General features: G+C 41.5%; 1 protein-coding gene across 1 annotated transcript in view; it reads right to left on the reverse strand.

Moving 5' to 3' along the window:
• Window positions 1-23262, reverse strand: part of LOC112224889 (oxysterol-binding protein-related protein 6-like) — a 68339-nt gene that overhangs the window by 35829 nt on the left and 9248 nt on the right. The window contains exon 2 of the mRNA XM_042306725.1: window positions 7016-7304. Coding sequence (XP_042162659.1) covers window positions 7016-7165 — 150 coding nt within the window. The 5' untranslated portion in view covers window positions 7166-7304. The remainder of the gene's footprint in view (window positions 1-7015; window positions 7305-23262) is intronic.

A 23262-nucleotide genomic window follows, 5' to 3' on the forward strand; every position in this document is an offset into this window, starting at 1 on the left:
CTTGTGAAGATGCTGGAGGAAACAGGTACAAAAGTATCTATATCCACAGTAAAACGAGTCCTATATCAAGATAACCTGAAAGGCCGCTCAACTGCACATGGAAACAAAGATTGTACTTTTTGGAGAAATATCCTCTGGTCTGATGAAACAAAAATAGAACTGTTTGGCCATAATGACCATCGTTAATGTTTGGAGGAAAAAGGGGGAGGCTTGCAAACCGAAGACCAACACCATCCCAACCATGAAGCACGGGGGTGACAGCATCATGTTGTGGGGGTGCTTTGCTGCAGGGAGGACTGATGCACTTCACAAAATAGATGGCATCATGAGGCAGGACAATTATGTGGATATATTGAAGCAACATTTCAAGACATCAGTTAATGTTAAAGCATGTTAAAGCTTGGTCGCAAATGGGTCCTCCAAATGGACAATGACCCCAAGCATACTTCCAAAGTTGTGGCAAAATGGCTTAACGACAACAAAGTTAAGGTATTGGAGTGGCCATCACAAAGCCCTGACATCAATCCTATAGAACATTTGTGGGCAGAACTGAAAAAGCGTGTGCGAGCAAGGAGGTTGACAAACCTGACTCAGTTACACCAGCTCTGTCAGTAGGAATGGGACAAAATTCACCCAACTTATTGTGGGAAGCTTGTGGAAGGCTATCCGAATTGTTAGACCCCAGTTAAACAATTTAAAGGCAATGCTACCAAATACAAATTGAGTGTATGTAAACTTCTGACCCACTGGGAATGCGATGAAAGAAATAAAAGCTGAAATAAATCATTCTCTCTACTATTATTCTGACATTTCACATTCTTATTATAAAGTGGTGATCCTAACTGACCTAAGACAGGGAATTTGTACTAGGATTAAATGTCAGGAATTGTGAAAAATTGAGTTTAAATGTTTTTGGCTAAGGTGTATGTAAACTTCCGACTTCAACTGTACATGTTACCTCAATTACCTCGACTAACCTGTGCCCCCCCACACATTGACTCTGTACCGGTACCCCCTGTATATAGCCTCGCTATTGTTATTTTACTGCTGATCTTTAATTATTTGCTACTTTTATTTATTTGTTTTTTTTTCATTAAAACTTATTAAAGCATTGTTGGTTAAGGGCTTGTACGTAAGCATTTCACTGTAACCTGTTGTATTCGGCGCATGTGACAAATAACATTTGATTTGATTTGATTTCTAGACCTACACGGCAGCCGCACTGTGGGGTAGAGAGCCAGGGGGACACCTGACACACAACAGGACATTGAGGGCACAGCAGCACACTGCCGCAGCATTAGGGAATTACCGACATGCTCGCTGTGTATTGAAACACACCTAATAAACTCCACCAGGTAATGCACTGGAGACAGTGCTGATTTTGTGTCGAGGAGCTCTCTTGTTTTCGACAAGATAAGGGCAGCAGATGGACTGTTCGTCAAGAGGGGGATCTAGGAGCCAATCCTTGGACAGACCTTTCAGTGGATGGGATCTCTCTCAAGGCTCTCCGACATCTTAGAGCCTTTACATTGAACCATGCCCCTTGACATCTTACATGCTGACCAGACCGGAAACTACGCGTGCGCGAGCGTCGCAAAATAAATGTAGAAATTCATGTTATTCAATTATTGCACCCACACTGCTCGCGCGCGCCAATGAGCTTCTGCGATGCGAAGGGCTAAAATAGAACTCCTATTTCTTAAAAATTGGTTATACCCACGTGTGTGATTGAAAGACAAACTGTTTTGCCGGTTGTCGTGGTAATACTATGAAGGTTTAGATGCCGATCACCATATAAGTTCAAAGATGAAAAAGCCTGGAAGGAGAAGAGATGACTAGAAACAATTCGGTTGGCCATTTTATGTGTTAACAATACCTGTGTACTAGCAACTGCAAGTTAGCTAAATAGGACAAATTAGCTAGCATGTGCAAGCTAGCTAGCTAAATTGCCATACATGTTTAATGCTTTTTGACCTGTCCCCAAATTAATGTCATTGGTTCAGAGTTTGTTTTGATATTTTAACCTGCGTGTCGTGATCGCGTTTGGTGTAGGGGGACAAAATAAATGTATGCAGGATAGCGCACGATGACGCGGCCGGTTTGGGTTCCGTGTTAGAGCCTTTACATTGGCCAAGTGTCCCTTCACATTTTAGAGTCTTTTACATTGGCCAAGTGTCCTCAATGAAATTGCCTGGTACAAAAAATAGGTTGAATAAAACATTGGACTTGGTGGTTGGACAGAGGGGACAGACAACGACAAAACAAGTGCTTTGTTGGATTTACTTTGTCACAGTGAAAAAGGCAGAGATTTATTCCATTGTCAGCGCAGGTGGTTCATCACACCATCTGCCATCAATGTGTTCTGACCATTACCGTGAACACAGCCTCTTTCTGTGGCTATCTCTATGATTCCACTCCTGCTAGTCATAATCAGCCATTAATACACTAGTCATCTGCTATCAAAATACTTTTCCAAGTCACCCACAGAAATATACAGGGAACCAACTGTTTCAGATTAATCTTCCAAACAGGGAATCTAGTGTTTCAGAGGAATCTTCCATACAGGGAATCTAATGTTTCAGTTGAATCTTCCATACAGGGAATCTACTGTTTCAGATGAATCTTCCTCACTATATCTAATATGTCTGAAAACTAAGAGATGACAGGTGGTTGTGAAAGCATAAAGAAAAGGTTAGTGTGATTATCTGGATACACAGAGGGATGACTGTGTATGATGAGTTGTGTGTGGGTTGAATCTCTATCTCTCTCTCTGTGTGTGTGTGTGTGTGTGTGTGTGTGTGTGTGTGTGTGTGTGTGTGTGTGTGTGTGTGTGTGTGTGTGTGTGTGTGTGTGTGTGTGTGTGTGTGTGTGTGAAATAGACTGCAGGTGGTGTCTAGTTGCACTCATGAGGGTCTCCAGAGCATTTAATGGTGGATAGTAGCATAAGGGGAAGTGATATGTATTGATCCCAGAGGGGCTGGATATCATTAAAGCTTCCCCCACAAATAGCCACTTCACTCACTTTCCCCTCGCACACTGACACGCACTGCAGCCCAGCCTTTCATGGCCTTTACCCTGGGTCTGTAGTCTGCACCGCTTCCTCAGGAGTCCCTAGAGAGGATGTAACCCTTATATGGCACGGCACCGCACACTAACACACTAACCAGCATAGACAATGAGGCAACATAGAGTTATCAAGAAGGGTCTTGTGGCTTGAGTTAATGCATCACTATGGTGATGGCGACACTGAGCTGGGCTGTAGCTAGCTGTGACATTCACCTGGGAGCCAACAGGGACACAGGATAAGCCTGAATTAATTAATCACACCACATGGCCCCGCCTCCAGCCTCAACACAACAAGACAATCCACTTGGACTTTCCTGCCCGGTAAATGACTACAGTCACCAAATTCAACAACAGTCACTTTGGTCCAATAACATTCTCTAGGTATCGCAGCCTCACAAAGAACAGACTAAAGTGATTCAATTGGACCCAAGTCCCTAATTTTTTGAGCACCTCTTACCTCCCTCAATCTCTACTTTAATTAAACTTGTGAAATTAGAGGAGTAGGAATGGGACGTCAATATGTTATTGAGATCAGAGTGAGTTCAGACAATAGGCTAGAAGACTGCAGAGCTCAGAAGGCATCTTTTGTACACCGTGTACAGTATTTGATGACACGGACCAGAGTAGGACACGGACCAGAGTAGGACACGGACCAGAGTAGGACACGGACCAGAGTAGGACACGGACCCAGAGTAGGACACGGACCAGAGTTGGACACGGACCAGAGTAGGACACGGACCAGAGTAGGACAGGGCCCAAGAGTAGGACACGGACCAGAGAAGGACAGGGCCCAAGAGAAGGACAGGGGACCCAGAGAAGGACAGGGACCCAGAGAAGGACAGGGACCCAGAGAAGGACAGGGACCCAGAGAAGGACAGGGACCCAGAGTAGGACAGGGTCCCAGAGTAGGACAGGGACCCAGAGTAGGACAGGGACCAGAGTAGGACAGGGACCAGAGTAGGACACGGACCAGAGTAGGACACGGACCAGAGTAGGACGGGGCCCAAGAGTAGGACAGGGACCCAGAGAAGGACAGGGACCCAGAGAAGGACAGGGACCCAGAGAAGGACAGGGACCCAGAGTAGGACAGGGACCCAGAGTAGGACAGGGACCCAGAGTAGGACAGGGACCCAGAGTAGGACAGGGACCAGAATAGGGACCAGGGACAGGGACCCAGAATAGGACAGGGGACCAGAGTAGGACAGGGACCCAGAGTAGGACAGGGACCCAGAGTAGGACAGGGACCCAGAGTAGGACAGGGAACCAGAGTAGGACAGGGCCCAGAGTAGGACAGGGCCCAGAGAAGGACGGAGACCCAGGGTTAGGACGGGGAACAAGTGTAGGACAGGGACCAGTGTAGGACAGGAACCAGAGATCCATAGGAAGGGTACATCTCTCATTTAGCAGCAAGCCTGACTGCCACAGCAAGTGTTCTGTCTAGTCTGCAAATCCCCCAAAAACTCCCCCAAAAGCACTCCTCTTCAGAAAACAATCTCCCAAGGTTACAGGTATGTAGCAGTAATTCCCACACAGCACAGCATACCAGGGCGTGCCACATGTTTCCTGAACCAATAGAGCCTTGGCTTTCTCACTCTGCCTCAAGAATAATTAATGATTCATCTTCGGAAAAGCTGTGATGTCAGAGACTCCAGTGCAATGTCCTGTTTCTTGGTTGCTATGGTGATACAGCAGTTCAGTTCATAGCTTCACACCACGACTAAAGGCTTCAGCTTCACACCACGACTAAATGGCCTAACATTTAAGCCCCCATAAGCTGACACTAAATAAGAATTCTAATTCACTGTTTACAATAACGTCGCAAAAACCATCAAGCGCTATGATGAAACTGGCTCTCATGAGGACCGCCACAGGAATGGAAGACCCAGAGTTCATTAGAGTTACCAGCCTCAGAAATTGCAACCCAAATAAATGCTTCAGAGTTCAAGTAACAGACACATCTCAACATCAACTGTTCAGAGGAGACTGTGTGAATCAGGCCTTCATGGTCGAATTGCTGCAAAGAAACCACTACTAAAGGACACCAATAAGCAGAAGAGACTTGCTTGGGCCAAGAAACACGAGCAATGGTCATTAGACCGGTGGGAATCTGTCCTTTGGTCTGGAGTCCAAATTGGAGATTTTTGGTTCCAACTGCCATGTCTTTGTGAGATGCAGTCTTGGTGAACGGATGATCTCCGCATGTGTGGTTCCCGCTGTAAAGCTTGGACATTAGACCTGTGGAAATTTTAGATTTTTCATTCCAACCACTCTGTCTTTGTAAGATGTGTATTCCCCACTGTGAAGCAAGGAGGAGGAGGTGTTATGGTGTGGGGGTGCTTTGCTGGTGACACTGTCTGTGATTTATTTAGAATTCAAGGCACACTTAACCAGCATGGCTACCGCATCATTCTGCAGCGATATGCCATCCCATCTGGTTTGAGCTTAGTGGGAATATCATTTGTTTTTCAACAGGACAATAACCCCAAAACACACCTTCAGGCTGTGTATGGGCTGTTTTACCAAGAAAGAGAGTGATGGAGTGCTGCATCAGATGACCTGGCCTCCAAAATCCCCCGACCTCAACCAAATTGAGATGGTTTGGGATGAGTCGGACTGCAGAGTGAAGGAAAAGCAGCCAACAAGTTAAGTATCTGGGAACTCCTTCAAGACTGTTGGAAAAGCATTCCAGGTGAAGCTGGATGAGAGAATGTCAAGAGTATGCAAAGCTGTCATCAAGGCAAAGGGTGGCTACTTTGAAGAATCTCAAACATAAAATATATTTTGATTTATTGAAAACTATTTTGGTTACTACATGATTCCATATGTGTTGTTTCATAGTTTCATAGTCTCCTCAATTGGTAGTAGTTACAGTCTTGTCTCATCACTGCAACTCCCGTACGGACTCGGGAGAGGCGAAGGTCGAGAGCCATGCGTCCTCTGAAACACAACCCAACCAAGCCGCACTGCTTCTTGACACAATGCCCATCCAACCCGGAAGTCAGCCGCACCAATGTGTCAGAGGAAACACCGTACACCCGTGTCAGCGTGCACTGTGCCCGGCCCGCCACAGGAGTCGCTCGTGCCCGATGAGACAAGGATATCCCTGCCGGCCAAACCCTCCCTAACCCGGACGACGCTGCGCCGCCCCATGGGCCTCCCGTGAGCCTGGACCCGAACCCAGAATCTCTAGTGGCATAGCTAGCACATGCAATGCAGTGCCTTAGACCACTGCGCCACTCGGGAGGCCCTGTTGTTTCATAGTTTTGATGTCTTCACGATTATTGAACAATGTAGAAAATAGTAAAAATAAAGAAAAACCCTTGAATGAGTAGGTTTTCTAAGATGGTAGTGTTTGTGTATATATATATATATATAGGGGGTTTGGGGGCATCCCGGCTTCACGGGGTCTGAGGGGTACGTGCAAAGTCACTGCTTATAACTAACAATAAGTTAAGTGTAAATATAAAAAACTATATAAGATGTGTCAAATAAATGATATCCAGCCCAGGGCTCCAGCTATGCTTTTCGTTTGCTAACTTGCTAGCTAAGTGGCTAGATGTCAAGGTCAAGCTTCATGGTTACAACAGAGATATTCAATACCTTCCTGGATGAAGATCCCTGTTGTCAAAATAGTTTTGTGCTCCCAATTATTCTATCTATTTTTTTAAATAGTGCCCATTGTGTATATTCGGTAATACCGTAAACCCCAATATGGTACAGAAACGGTATGATGGTATGAAAATCCAGATACCATCCAATCCTAGACAGATCACCTGCAGGCTCTGCTGATGGAGCTGCTACTACCAAACAGTCAGTCCCGCTCTTTCTCAAGGAACCAGAGACAGAATCAGTCCACTAGTCACTGTTCCCAGAGCAGCTGACTGTGTCTAACGGTGGGCAGCTGACTGACTGACTGTGTCTAACGGTGGGCAGGTCTGTCGCTACTTACCTGCCGGCCGTCGCGCTGGGATGAGGAGGATGACGAGGCGCTCTTGTGTGTAGGTGTCTTGTGGTGGCGGATGGGAGTGGAGCTCCTCTCCTCGGCGCTCATTGTGCGGTGGCTGCCCTGGCTGGGGTTCCTGTGGTGGTGGTGGGACATGGTCCCTCTCTGCGAGTAGCTCCCTGACTGTACAGTACTGTCTGTTCCTCCCTCAGCAGCAGCTCCAGGCTGCGCGTGTCAACAGCATTATCTCAGGCAGTTATGCAGCACACTTCCCACCGGCTCACGCTCCTCTCATCTTGCAGCACAGACAAAGAGACAGAGAGACTTACAGACAGGAAACAGACGTTAGACTATGTTATGTTAACCCCTCCTCCCTTCACTGTTCGCGTCAACATAGCCAGTAACACTTGTCAAAATAGTCCATCTAAGATACATTTTAAAAAATCAGTTTTTGCCAACGAGGTCTAAGTCGCACAATGTCACATTTACTAAGATGTTTGGTGCAGTACTTTTCAAGTGAAAAATGTGCATGAAAACTAGTCGTCTCATTGAATGAACAGGTAGTTAACCCACTGTTCCTAGGCCGTCATTGAAAATAAGAATTTGTTCTTAAGTGACTTGCCTAGTAAAATAAAGGTAAAATTAAAATAAAAAATGACCACAGAAACACTTAATTGAAGAATCCCGTCAATAGTTTCCCACTCCTACTAGAGGCAGTACTGTTGACCAATCACTGATGAAAAGGGCGTAGACTTCAACTATCGAAATTTGACTTCCCTCAAGAAAACCTGCAGAACACCAAAGCTAACAAAAACGTCACAAAAGGTTGTCATAATCTATGTCAACTGGGAAGCATACGATAAGATTAAGCGTTTGGGCCCTTGACAACTTTTTGAACCAATCCACCAATCTAAATTCGCTACCCGAGCCAGCAGCAGGACTCGATTAAATGGGTATTTTTAGAAACATGGATGTTCAACCCTATTCTTCTCTAGTTACAGTTTGTTACCTTTAGCCTTTAATGATGTTTGTTATGGTGAGAAATGTGACTCATAATCCACCTTGGACTGCAGTGGTGTCTGGCCTCCTATCACTACTCTGCATGTCTCCGTCTCCTACCCAGTATAACTTGCTCATCGCCCTTGTCTCAGACAGAGATGAGACACAGGACACCCACTCGGCCTTGTAAATTATCCAGTTCTGTTGTGTGGCAGAACGCCATGTGTTCACTTAATTCATGAGCATAATCAGCGTCTCGATTGCAGTGGGAAAACTAGCCATCTCAGATCCCACAGGCAACATCAATCCCTCTGCATCTAATTACCATTATGATAATGAGTTAATGACGCCAATCGGGTGAGGATACCAAATCAATACAAAGACAGAGGCGGTGTCTATGCAGTACCAGGAACACCAACAAGACACAGTGTCTATGCAGTACCAGGAACACCAACAAGACACAGTGTCTATGCAGTACCAGGAACACCAACAAGACACAGTGTCTATGCAGTACCAGGAACACCAACAAGACACAGTGTCTATGCAGTACCAGGAACACCAACAAGACACAGTGTCTATGCAGTACCAGGAACACCAACAAGACACAGTGTCTATGCAGTACCAGGAACACCAACAAGACACAGTGTATATGCAGTACCAGGAACACCAACAAGACACAGTGTCTATGCAGTACCAGGAACACCAACAAGACACAGTGTCTATGCAGTACCAGGAACACCAACAAGACACAGTGTCTATACAGTACCAGGAACACCAACAAGACACAGTGTCTATGCAGTACCAGGAACACCAACAAGACACAGTGTCTATGCAGTACCAGGAACACCAACAAGTTTAGGCTGTATGCCAGGCTTGCCTCTAATGTAGCCCAGGGGGTGGCAGATAGCCTAGCATTTAGAAAGTTGGGCCAGTAACCAAAAGGTCGCTAGTTCGATCCCCGAGCCGAGAAGTTGAAAAATCTGTCAAAGTGTCCTTGAGCAAGGCACTAAACCCTAATTGCGCCAATGGCTGACCTTGGCTGTGACCCCACTCTCCGAGGGTGTCTCAGGAGGAGATGGGATAAGCAATTCCAATTCCCACATGCATATAATACACATTTATACATGTGTAATACAGGATACAATTATAAGCACCCACCTAATTAATTGATATTATTATTCAATTGTTTGGAGTTAGGAGAAAGATATGTTTTGAATGGATATGGAATGAATAGTCACTATAGTCATCTGAGTCAATGGTTGCATTATATAGCCATCATACTGTATTAGAGAAACATCGCTATAGTCATCTGAGTAAACAGATCACCGACCATTTCGAATCCCACCCGTACTATGCAATCTGGTTTCCGAGTTGGTCATGGGTGCACCTCAGCCACGCTCAAGGTCCTAAACGATATCATAACCGGCATCGATAAAAGACAGTACTGTGCAGCAGTCTTCATCGACCTGGCCAAGGCTTTCGACTCTGTCAATCACCGCATTCTTATCGGCAGACTCAATAGCCTTGGCTTCTCAAATGACTGCCTCGCCTGGTTCACCAACTACTTCTCAGATAGAGTTCAGTGTGTCAAATCGGAGGGCCTGTTGTCCGGACCTCTGGCAGTCTCTATGGGGGTGCCACAGGGTTCAATTCTCGGGCTGACTCTTTTCTCTGTATATATCAATGATGTCGCTCTTGCTGCTGGTGATTCTCTGATCCACCTCTACACAGACGACACCATTCTGTATACTTCTGGCCCTTCTTTGGACACTGTGTTAACAAACCTCCAAACAAGCTTCAATTCCATACAACACTCCTTTCGTGGCCTACAACTGCTTTTAAATGCTAGTAAAACTAAGTGCATGCTCTTCAACCGATTGCTTATCGCACCCGCCCGCCCGACTAGCATCACTACTGTGGATGGTTCTGACATAGAAAATGTGTATAACAACAAATACCTAGGTGTCTGGTTAGACTGTAAACTCTCCTTCCAGACTCACATGAAACATCTCCAATCCAAAATTACATCTAGAATCGGCTTCCTATTTCGCAGCAAAGTCTCCTTCACTCATGCTGCCAAACATACCTTTGTAAAACTGACTATCCAACCAATCCTTGACTTTGGCGATGTCATTTACAAAATAGCCTCCAACACTCTACTAAGCAAACTCGATGTAGTCTATTACACTGCCATCCGTTTTGTCACCAAAGCCCCATATACTACCCACCACTGCGACCTGTATGCTCCCGTTGTCACGCCCTGACCGTAGAGATCTTTTTATTCTCTATGTTTGGTTGGTCAGGGTGTGACTCGGGTGGGAAACTCTATGTTTCTTTATTTCTATGTTTTGGCTGGGTATGGTTCTCAATCAGGGACAGCTGTCTATCATTGTCTCTGATAGGGACTCATACATAGGCAGCCTGTTTTGTCACCTTAGTTTTGTGGGGTGTTGTTTTTGTACAGCTCTGTGTAGCCTACCGAACGTTACGTTCGTTTTCCTTTTATTGTTTTTAGGTGTTCATTTTTAATAAAGATGAAATGTACGCCTACCACTCTGCACCTTGGTCCGATCATAACACTCGTTGGTTATCAAGTTTGTTTAAGAATTATTAAGGGATTAAAACTCATAATTCTGTTACCAAATCGGTAACGGAATTAGGCCTAATGCAAATCAATTGGCCAGAACGGGAAATAATAGTAGTTACAAACCACAGTTGGGTCACCTGCTACTGTCCTCCCTTCCACTGGCATACTGTTATACTCAGCTCATATTAAGACCGGTATGATGCCAATATCACGATACTCTTTAGTACCCTTGAAAGGAAACTAAACACGAAGCAGATTTAACTTGGGGAAATCAGCCCTAAATTTGGAAAAATATATATTTTGTCGTCCGGATTCACATTTATTTATTTCCAAAACTAAAACACACTATATTTTATATACAGCAGGTTTTAAAAGGACCTAGGAGTTTGGTCTGCTTTGTGTTTTCCTCTTTTCAATGGAAAAAAAGATCAAGATACTGGTATCGTCCCGGCCGTAGCTCATAACTGTTTTTTTCTCTTTTTGTCATCTGGTGGTCAAAGCAAGACTGTGAAAACAGTCTGGACAAGCTCTCCCTCTCCCTTCCGCTCTCTCTTTTCTCTGTCTCTCTCTCCAGTTAATGTCACCTCTCCCGGCTCTTACTGACACCTACCACCTACCCTCTTTCCATTTGCTGCAACAAACATCCTCGCCCATAAATAACCGACCCACATCGGACGTCCACAGATGCTGATTTGGTCAGCCCAGGCCGGACCAAATCTGGACCAATCATAGATGTCTATGTTTCGCAAATTTGGACAACACAGAACAGTAAAGAAAAGTACAGTACAGCACACTAGATTAGAGTACAGTAAAATATACTGTATTGTACTGTACTCTACTGAACATAACTACTGTGCTCTACTGTTCTGTGCTCTACTGTGATGTTCCAAACTTGAATCGTCTGCTAAATGACTAAAATGTAAATGTACTCATACATACTCTACTGAACTCTACTGAACTGAGCTCTACTCTACTGAACTGAGCTCTACTCTACTGAACTCTACTCTACTGTACTGTGCTCTAACCACGTTTCTCTTCTTCCTAGACAGAGGAAGAGGAAGTGACCTATAGGCCTATATCTCCATGCCTACTTCCTAGACAGAGGAAGAGGAAGTGACCTACTAGAAAGCTAGAATTATCAGAATGGGCTAAGGGTTTGTCTCAGCTTAGTTCCTAGTTGGTTAAAGACAGGGGCTGGTGACATGCTAAATGGATCTGAATTATAGATGGAACTCTCTGTGTGTGTGTGTGTGTGTGGGGGGGGACTGGCACACTCAGGGGTGTGTCATTAAGACTATACCGATGTATCCTGTTATTGAAATAAGGAGTCCTTCTGAATCAGCTCTTTCCTGTAAGAACTAGCCCTACTGTAACTATGGAGGAAGGTTACACGGAAAGAGCGTGGTGATCACACGACTAATCCTACCCTGTGGAAGGGAGCAGCTTGGAAACAAGGCCCCTGATTCTACCCTATCAACATGTCTTTTTACACAGTCCGTTATTCACTCTACCAGACGTAGGCCTGGCATCAGTCAGTCGTCTGTTCCTGTCTTTGGTTTCAGCCACACCGGTGGAATAGACTGCTGTTATGTGTTACGTTGCCTACTGTGAAATTCAGCTCTGGTCCTCAGGGTCCAATGAACCTGCAGTGTCTCCCTCTCCCTGTACACAGTAGCAGCCTACACTACATTTTATCAATACACTGAGTTTGTTTGTAGCGCTTCATGTTAGCAATGAGCGTGTGTCTGGTTTCTCTGTCCTCTTAATGTTGACGGAGAGTGAGTGCCTGAGCAGGCGTACAAAGTAGGCTAACTCGCCTGCTGCGCGCCAATGTAGGACATTTGGGGATGTCTGATTTCTGATTGTCTTTACTCACCACCACTATTTGGCTGAACTTCTTAGTGATCTTTTCTTCACCTCAAAACAGTAAGTCAAAGAAGTGCTACATTGACCAAGTCTTTCCCACGGTGAATCAGTGTGTCCACATGGCTGGTGCTGTCGCACAAGTGCAATTTAAACTTTTAGATTTGAACATTTTCATTCTAATTTGTATTATTAAATCACGTGATGATGTTTTTGAGAAAACAAAAGCGTTATTATTTAAATTAAACTGTTCCACGAAAATGTGCACGTGAAAATCATAACTGGCACTCAGATCGGTAGAAATTGTTGGATAAATTCTAGGCTAAGCTTGAAACTTGTAAACTTGAAACTCACATTCTGCCTAGGAATGATGTCTTCTACATTGTAGAAGACATCAAAACTATGAAATAACACATATGGAATCATGTAGTAACTAAAAAAGTGTTAAACAAATCTAAATATATTTTATATTTGATTCTTCAAAGTAGCCACCTTTTGCCTTGATGACAGCTTTGCACACGCTTGGCATTCTCTGAACCAGCTTCACCTTAAATCCTTTTCCAACAGCCTTGAAGGAGTTCCCACGTATGCTGAGCACTTCTTGGCTGCTTTTCCTTCACTCTGCGGTCCAACTCATCCCAAACCATCTCAATTGGGTTGAGGTTGGGTGATTGTGGAAGCCAGGTCATCTGATCACTCTCCTTCTTGGTCAAATCAAGGAGAGTGGCTGCTGCCAACATACTGTCTCACATCTCTAGCCACTTTAATAATAAAAATGTGGATGTAATAAATGTATCACTAGTCACTTTAAACAATGCCATTTTATATAATGTTTACATATCCTACATTACTCATCTCATATGTATTTTCTGTACTCTATACCATCTATTGCATCTTGCCATCTACACCATCTCTATACCATCTATCTTGCCTATGCAGCACAACCATCGCTCATCCATATATTTATATGTACATATTATTATTCATTCCTTTACACTTGTGTGTATAAGGTAGTTGTTGTGAAATTGTTAGATTACTTGTTAGATATTACTGAACGGTCAGAACTAGAAGCACAAGCATTTCGCTACACTCGCTAGCATTAACAGCTGTTAACCATGTGTATGTGACCAATATAATTTGATTTGATATAGCCCAAACACAGCCTGAAGGTTTGTTGAGTCGATGTCCTGTTAGAAAACAAATTATAGCCCCACTAAGCGCACACCAGATGGGATGACGTATCACTGCAGAATGCTGTGGTAGCCATGCTGGTTAAGTGTGCCTTGAATTCTAAATAAATCACTGACAGGCTCACCAGCAAAGCACCCCAACACCTCCTCCATGCTTCACGGTGGGAACCACACATGCAGAGATCATCCGTTCACCTACTCTGCGTCTCACAAAGACACGGCGGTTGGAAACAAAAATCTCAAATTTGGACTCATCAGACCAAAGGAAACATTTCCACTGTTGAGATGTGACTGTTATTTGAACTCTGAAGCATTTATTTGGGATGCAATTTCGGAGGCTGGTAACTCTAATGAACTTATCCTCTGCAGCAGAGGTAACTCTGGGTCTTCCTTTCCTGTGGCGGTCCTCATGAGAGCCAGTTTCATTATAGTGCTTGATGGTTTTTGCGACTGCACTTGAAGAAACTTTCAAAGTTCTTGACATTTTCCAGATTGACTGACCTTCACGTCTTAAGGTAATGATGGACTGTTGTTTCTCTCTGCTTATTTGAGCTGTTCTTGACATAATATGGACTTGGTCCTTTACCAAATAGGGCTATCTTCTGTATACCACCCCACCCCTGCCTTGTCACAACACAACTGTTTGGCTCAGACTCATTAAGGAAAGAAATTCACACCTGTTAATTGACATGCATTCCAGGTGACCACCTCATGAAGCTGGTTGAGAGAATGCCAAGAGTGTGCAAAGCTGTCATCAAGGCGAAGGGTGGCTACTTTGAAGAATATAAAATATATTTTTATTTGTTTTACAATGTAGAAAATAGTTTAAAAAATAATACTTAAAAAAAAAACCCTAGAATGAATAGGTGTGTCCAAACTTTTGACTGGCAAATTATACATTTGCATCTGTTGGCCATCAAATAGGCAATTCATTTATATGCCATTGTAGGCTACCATTTGATACAATAAATATGTTGAAATGACAATATCACTGGAGTCACTTGTGTAGCCTACCTGGAGCTGGCAAACAGATGTAATACATAGCCCATAACTTCAGTTTATTGTTGCTGCCTTGTGTTATTATGCTGTTATTAATGGCCATGTGTAGTTCATTCATTTGGAAGTTATCAATTGTGATCATGGTCACAGATCTACTGCTCCACCTTTAATGTCAGTTTCATTGTTGACTTTTCCCTGAAATGAGATGTCAGGGGCTATAGGCTACTAGCTCAGCAAACCATGGCAATTATGTAGTGGTGTCTCTCTTGTCGTGATGTGTGTTTTGTCCTATATTTTTTATTTAATTCATTTTTATTTTTAATCCCAGCCCGAGTCCCAGCAGAAGGCCTTTTGCCTTTTGGGAGGCCGTTATTGTAAATAAGAATTTGTTCTTAACTGACTTAAAAAAAAAAAAAAAAAATTAAAGTTGAAATGCAATTATAAACCCAGATTTTAGTCAGTAGTCTATGTATATTGAATTAACAAGTCAATCTCGCAAATAGGCCATTTATAATAGTCTGTAATCTTGACATCTGGCAGATCATAACTGCACAATTGCCAGAAAATAGCCTAAAAATAATTTTTAGAAATTAGTCCGTGTTTTTTTAGATTTTTATTATTATACATTTTTTAGGTGGTTAAAAAAAAGTTTGTCCAAGTGTTTCTTGCACAGAGATCCTCTGCCCAACTTTCATCACTCAAACTCTACTATCGGATTTATCTATAGTTATGCACACGCCCAATCTGGATTTATTCACAATTATAAACTGGGTGGTTTGAGCCATTAATGCTGATTGGTTGAAAGCCACGGTATATCAGACCGTATACCACGGGTTGGTAACCAGTTTATAATAGCAATAAGGCACCTCGGGGGTTTGTGTCCTAAGAACAGGCCTTAGCCATGCTATATTGGCCATATAGCCCACCACACCTCCTCGGGCCTTATTGCTTAATCATTGCAGAAAAACAAGTCAAATCGACATCCATTGATGGAAAAATCTGGCAAGTTTAAAAAGGGTGTATTATCTTTTCTCTTGGGACATATTCTTAAGGTTGCAATAATTATTATTTTGATGGAAAAACACATTTAGTTTCTTAGTCTACGTTCTAACAAATCAAGTCGATATTTCTTAATTCGCTCGATAATGTTATGAAAAAAGGGTTTATTGGATAAATGTGGCAAGGCATCTCTTGCTGCAAAATAATAATAAATAGGGCTAGTTTTCCTTGTGGGCAGGTTTCACGAGGTCATGGGCTATACATTTTAGCTAGACCTGGCAACCCTGTTTATGCCTGTGAGATTGAGAGTCTGACTAGTATCCCCATTGCTTCTCTTCCCTAGCAGTTGAAACTCAAACATTGAAAAACAACCTAGCTTGTGAACAAAACAATGTAAATAGCCAAGAAACACAACAACAAAGTTTCACTTCAGTAAACTTATGTTTCAAGTAAAAATTAGAACAACTTTTATGCCTCTGCTCAGCGCTTCTAAAAATGAATCTGTCACTCAGCTCTTCAGGTGCGCACAGTCCCCAGCCATGCAGTGTTGCAGCGTCAGGCAGAAATACTTTGAAAACAGCTACTGCAGTGTTTGCCATGATCGTACTTCACTTTTTTACTGGAGCCCTGAATCCCCCTCCCCGCATTTGGCGGGTGTTAATTTGAGGTCCTGGGGGAGAGGGACAGAGACAGGGGGGAGAGCGAGAAGGACAGAGAGGCCTGACTTAACACAAACTAAACTGTCTATCGTACAGCAGAGTGCGTGTCCGAATTCAAACCCCCACAACTGAATATATATATAAGAACATATCACAGAGCTGTGAGCTCTACGTGCACAATGGGACCCATATATAAATATCCCATGTTTTGTTTCTCTCCCTGTGACACAGCTGGCCGTACCCCGTACAAATCAAGAGATAAAACAAGAATAACTGGATTGACAATTGTCAGAATTAAATAAATATTTTAGGCTATAAAACAGATGGTTTTAAAGAGGTTTAAACATACCATAAAAGGTTATTAAAACAAAAACACTTTTCCCGCAGAGCATATAGCATGTCTACCTCTTCCAAGCATTCCTCTCCCACTATTCAAAACAGACCACCTTTCAAGACATAAACCAATTACTAACACACCTGAACACAGTCAAAATGACAAGACAAACGGCTGACTGTTGTGTATACATATATGGAATGGTTTTGAGCCCAATTAACACAAAAGTAACGAAATCACACATTTAAATGGTATAAGTGAAGGTGTAATGAAATGCCATTTTCACTCTCCCCAATCTCATTATTATTCACAATAATAATTTAACAGAGAAATTATGTATTCATTGTTTAAAAATTGCAACACAGATGCTTGCAGTTTTGCCACCTCGCCTCCAGGGGGTGCTGCAACACCTTCAGCACTTCCCACAGCTATGATCAAGGGTGCCAACAATTACGGACCTGACTGTATATTAGGCCACTCACTATAGAATAGTCTGGAGACAGAAGTTGTGATCTGATTAGGCTAATGTTGATGAAACAACAGAAGTCAACACTTCCTCTGTACTGAGAACTGCTGTAATCATCAAGCGCTAAGCTAATGTATACAGAAAGCGAGCTATGTTATGTTCAGCTTGAAAGGGAAGTTGAATTCTTCCCATCTAATCCTTGTAGCTCAACTTCTCACAAAATTCTAGGTATTAGCGTCATTCAGAGAAAAATATGAAATTAGGACATTTCAAATAGCTGGTTCCTGTTTAAGGTTGAATCTGAATATTGACTGTGTTTGATTCACATTGACTGAACAGTAGCACATTGTCACTTTTTACAGTTTGAGCCACTGGTATAAAGAATAGGCTAGCTTTGTAGCTGGTTAACAATTAATAGAGAACGTTTTTGGGAAAGCCGTTCCATCTACCATCTACCATTAGCATCGCTATATTTTTCCTGTTCCTTAATTGTTTTGAAACCTGGACGTTCATATGATGAGGCATCTTACCTTGCTTCAAAGTAGAAGCCATAGCAACGTGGAGGCAATTATTTTATAACGATGTGTTCTTCTGGTTCTGTGAACTTTATTTTTTATTTGTATTTTTATTTAACCTTTATTTAACTAGGCAAGTCAGTTACGAACTAATTCTTATTTACAATGACGTCCTAGGAACGGTAAGTTAACTGCCTTGTTCAGGGGCAGAGCGACAGTTGTTTTTACCTTGCCAGCTCCGGGATTCGATCTTGCAACCTTTCGGTTACATGTCCAACGCTCTAACCACTAGGCTACCCTGCCGCCCCCTTTCATTGTCTAGCAGCCAAAGGCATTATCCAAGTCATATTAACATCCCATAACAGTTGTTTCATCTTTAGATCTCTCCTCTTTATAACAGACATTTCTATCTCTGTCCATGAAACCACGGTGCACATTTCAGAACAGTGTTTCTCGGCAAATTGCATTTTGAAACATTCACACATAGGCCTCCTGCCGTGTGCACATTCAAACAATAGTTTATCAACATTTTAAGCTTAATAACATTCCAAATCTGTTCCATCAGCTCTATTAATTGATAAGGTGTATACCCTCCACTACACTACTTTGACACGTATCAGTGGCGATTAAGTGGGTATTAAGCATATACCCTCCACTTTCAACACTGAATAACACCCTTCAGTAAAATTAGATTATAGTCAAATCATCATGTCTTTCCTGTGTCAAGGATTGATAGAGGACAGTAATAAATCAGTGTAAATACCCTCTCTCACTCTCTTCTCTCCAGCTGTTAAAAAGATGTTGATGCTGCCTGCTCCAAGGCTGTCAAATCCAATAGGTCCATTATAAAATGTGATGGTTAAATCCCCTTAAATGGGACAGACTTAATTAGCCAAGACAAGACAACCCAAGGACAAAATAAACACAAATAAAAAAGTGATTGATGCAGTGCTTTACCATTAATGTTAGTCACGTTTTCATTTTCCTTCATTAGAGCTGCACAAAGGAAGAGTACACGATTCCAAACAATATTGAGACTTTCAGATTGATCAGCTCTTTCTTCAACAATTATTACGTTTTATAACATGGGGAGATATACTAGTAGGGCTGGGAATTGCCAGGGACCTCACGCCAGGGACCTCACGATACTTAGGTGCCGATACGATACGTGTTGCGATTCTATAGGTATCACGATTCTATATGTATGCTATTGAGATTAGATACTGCAATTCAATAGCGATTCGGAGTTCCAAACATATTGCTCACCACATGTCTGCTGCAGAGGGACAAGAGAGAATACATGTTGAATTCAGGCTGTAGCACAACAAAATGTGGAATAAGATAAGTCAAGGGGTATGAATACTTTCCCAATGCACCAGCGCTTAGATTTACCATTAGGTGTGTTAAAATAGAGGCCCAAGTCTCAAAAAAGTCTTGTCAGTCAATCATATTTCATGGCTCACAGAGTTTGTCCCCCCAGTGTTAGTTATGGAGATGAGATGTTAATGATGCATTACAGACCAAATTGAAGTGTCTTGAGTTTTGTTTGCATCTTCTACAGTCTTGTAAAGACAGGGGGTAACTGGAACAGGCGATGTAACATCAACCTTACATTGGATCATCTTGAAACTTTCTCTGTAAAGGTTTTATATGGTCTATAATTGGTTTCTCTTTTTCAAATGTTAGTATCCATTTTCAGCGTTATGATATAAAATCAAATCAACTAACATTTTATTCGTCACATGCACTGAATAAAACAGGAGTAGAACTTACAGTGAAATGCTTTACTAACAAGCCCTTAAACCACCATGCAGGTTTAAGAAAAATAAGGGTTAAGTAAAAATTTAAAGAATATCCGTAACATCCCATAACGGTTGATGATGTGATTAATATTAATGATGTCGGTAACATCCCATAACGGTTGATGATGTGATTAATATTAATGATGTCGGTAACATCCCATAACGGTTGATGATGTGATTAATATTAATGATATCCGTAACATCCCATAACGGTTGATGATGTGATTAATATTAATGATGTCAGTAACATCCCATAACGGTTGATGATGTGATTAATATTAATGATGTCAGTAACATCCCATAACGGTTGATGATGTGATTAATATTAATGATATCCGTAACATCCCATAACGGTTGATGATGTGATTAATATTAATGATGTCAGTAACATCCCATAACGGTTGATGATGTGATTAATATTAATGATGTCAGTAACATCCCATAACGGTTGATGATGTGATTAATATTAATGATGTCGGTAACATCCCATAACGGTTGATGATGTGATTAATATTAATGATGTCGGTAACATCCCATAACGGTTGATGATGTGATTAATATTAATGATATCCGTAACATCCCATAACGGTTGATGATGTGATTAATATTAATGATATCCGTAACATCCCATAACGGTTGATGATGTGATTAATATTAATGATGTCGGTAACATCCCATAACGGTTGATGATGTGATTAATATTAATGATATCCGTAACATCCCATAACGGTTGATGATGTGATGGATATTAATGACGTCCGTAACATCCCATAACGGTTGATGATGTGATTAATATTAATGATGTCCGTAACATCCCATAACGGTTGATGATGTGATTAATATTAATGATATCAGTAACATCCCATAACGGTTGATGATGTGATTAATATTAATGATATCAGTAACATCCCATAACGGTTGATGATGTGATTAATATTAATGATGTCAGTAACATCCCATAACGGTTGATGATGTGATTAATATTAATGATGTCGGTAACATCCCATAACGGTTGAGAATGTGATGGATATTAATGACGTCAGTAACATCCCATAACGGTTGATGATGTGATTAATATTAATGATGTCAGTAACATCCCATAACGGTTGATGATGTGATTAATATTAATGATGTCAGTAACATCCCAAAACGGTTGATGATGTGATTAATATTAATGATGTCGGTAACATCCCATAACGGTTGAGAATGTGATGGATATTAATGACGTCAGTAACATCCCATAACGGTTGATGATGTGATTAATATTAATGATGTCAGTAACATCCCATAACGGTTGATGATGTGATTAATATTAATGATGTCGGTAACATCCCATAACGGTTGAGAATGTGATGGATATTAATGACGCCAGTAACATCCCATAACGGTTGATGATGTGATTAATATTAATGATGTCGGTAACATCCCATAACGGTTGATGATGTGATTAATATTAATGACGTCAGTAACATCCCATAACGGTTGATGATGTGATTAATATTAATGATGTCGGTAACATCCCATAACGGTTGAGAATGTGATGGATATTAATGATGTCAGTAACATCCCATAACGGTTGATGATGTGATTAATATTAATGATGTCAGTAACATCCCATAACGGTTGATGATGTGATTAATATTAATGATGTCAGTAACATCCCAAAACGGTTGATGATGTGATTAATATTAATGATGTCGGTAACATCCCATAACGGTTGATGATGTGATTAATATTAATGATGTCAGTAACATCCCATAACGGTTGATGATGTGATGGATATTAATGTTATGAGTAACATCCCATAACGGTTGAGAATGTGACGGATATTAATGATGTCGGTAACATCCCATAACGGTTGAGAATGTGACGGATATTAATGATGTCGGTAACATCCCATAACGGTTGAGAATGTGACGGATATTAATGATGTCGGTAACATCCCATAACGGTTGAGAATGTGACGGATATTAATGATGTCAGTAACATCCCATAACGGTTGAGAATGTGATGGATATTAATGACGTCAGTAACATCCCATAACGGTTGAGAATGTGACGGATATTAATGATGTCAGTAACATCCCATAACGGTTGATGATGTGATTAATATTAATGATGTCAGTAACATCCCATAACGGTTGATGATGTGATTAATATTAATGATGTCAGTAACATCCCATAACGGTTGATGATGTGATTAATATTAATGATGTCGGTAACATCCCATAACGGTTGAGAATGTGATGGATATTAATGACGTCAGTAACATCCCAAAACGGTTGATGATGTGATTAATATTAATGATGTCAGTAACATCCCATAACGGTTGATGATGTGATTAATATTAATGATGTCAGTAACATCCCATAACGGTTGATGATGTGATGGATATTAATGATGTCGGTAACATCCCATAACGGTTGAGAATGTGATGGATATTAATGACGTCAGTAACATCCCAAAACGGTTGATGATGTGATTAATATTAATGATGTCAGTAACATCCCATAACGGTTGATGATGTGATTAATATTAATGATGTCGGTAACATCCCATAACGGTTGAGAATGTGATGGATATTAATGACGTCAGTAACATCCCATAACGGTTGATGATGTGATTAATATTAATGATGTCAGTAACATCCCATAACGGTTGATGATGTGATTAATATTAATGATGTCAGTAACATCCCAAAACGGTTGATGATGTGATTAATATTAATGATGTCAGTAACATCCCATAATGGTTGATGATGTGATTAATATTAATGATGTCAGTAACATCCCATAACGGTTGATGATGTGATTAATATTAATGATGTCAGTAACATCCCATAACGGTTGATGATGTGATTAATATTAATGATGTCAGTAACATCCCAAAACGGTTGATGATGTGATGGATATTAATGTTATGAGTAACATCCCATAACGGTTGAGAATGTGACGGATATTAATGATGTCGGTAACATCCCATAACGGTTGAGAATGTGACGGATATTAATGATGTCGGTAACATCCCATAACGGTTGAGAATGTGACGGATATTAATGATGTCGGTAACATCCCATAACGGTTGAGAATGTGACGGATATTAATGATGTCAGTAACATCCCATAACGGTTGAGAATGTGACGGATATTAATGATGTCAGTAACATCCCATAACGGTTGAGAATGTGATGGATATTAATGATGTCAGTAACATCCCATAACGGTTGAGAATGTGATGGATATTAATGTATCATATCTTAGCGTCAGAATCTTGTACATTCACCACATTCTGTGTTCTTATTCTGAGATGTATTATTCAGTCTTTTATAAAAGCAATTATTGATCATCTTAAAAATGTGTTCTAGGTAAGCTTATCTTGGAAAATATATGCTGAAATAGGGCTGGGCGATAAATTAATATCAATAATTATCGAGGTAATTACTTCCCTCAGTAACGATATAAAAACATTTAGATTAATTTTCGATAATGTCGATATAGAATAATTGTCCTATCAACTTCAACTCTGTCCTATCAACCTCTACCCTGTCCTATCAACTCCAACTCTGTCCTATCGACTTCAACTCTGTCCTATCAACTTCAACTCTGTCCTATCAACCTCTACCCTGTCCTATCAACTTCAACTCTGTCCTATCAACCTCTACCCTGTCCTATCAACCTCTACCCTGTCCTATCAACCTCTACCCTGTCCTATCAACCTCTACCCTGTCATATCAACCTCTACCCTGTCATATCAACCTCTACCCTGTCATATCAACCTCTACCCTGTCCTATCAACTTCAACTCTGTCCTATCAACCTCTACCCTGTCCTATCAATCTCAACT

The sequence above is a fragment of the Oncorhynchus tshawytscha genome, linkage group LG26 (assembly GCF_018296145.1).
Source record: "Oncorhynchus tshawytscha isolate Ot180627B linkage group LG26, Otsh_v2.0, whole genome shotgun sequence".
Lineage (NCBI taxonomy): Eukaryota > Metazoa > Chordata > Actinopteri > Salmoniformes > Salmonidae > Oncorhynchus > Oncorhynchus tshawytscha.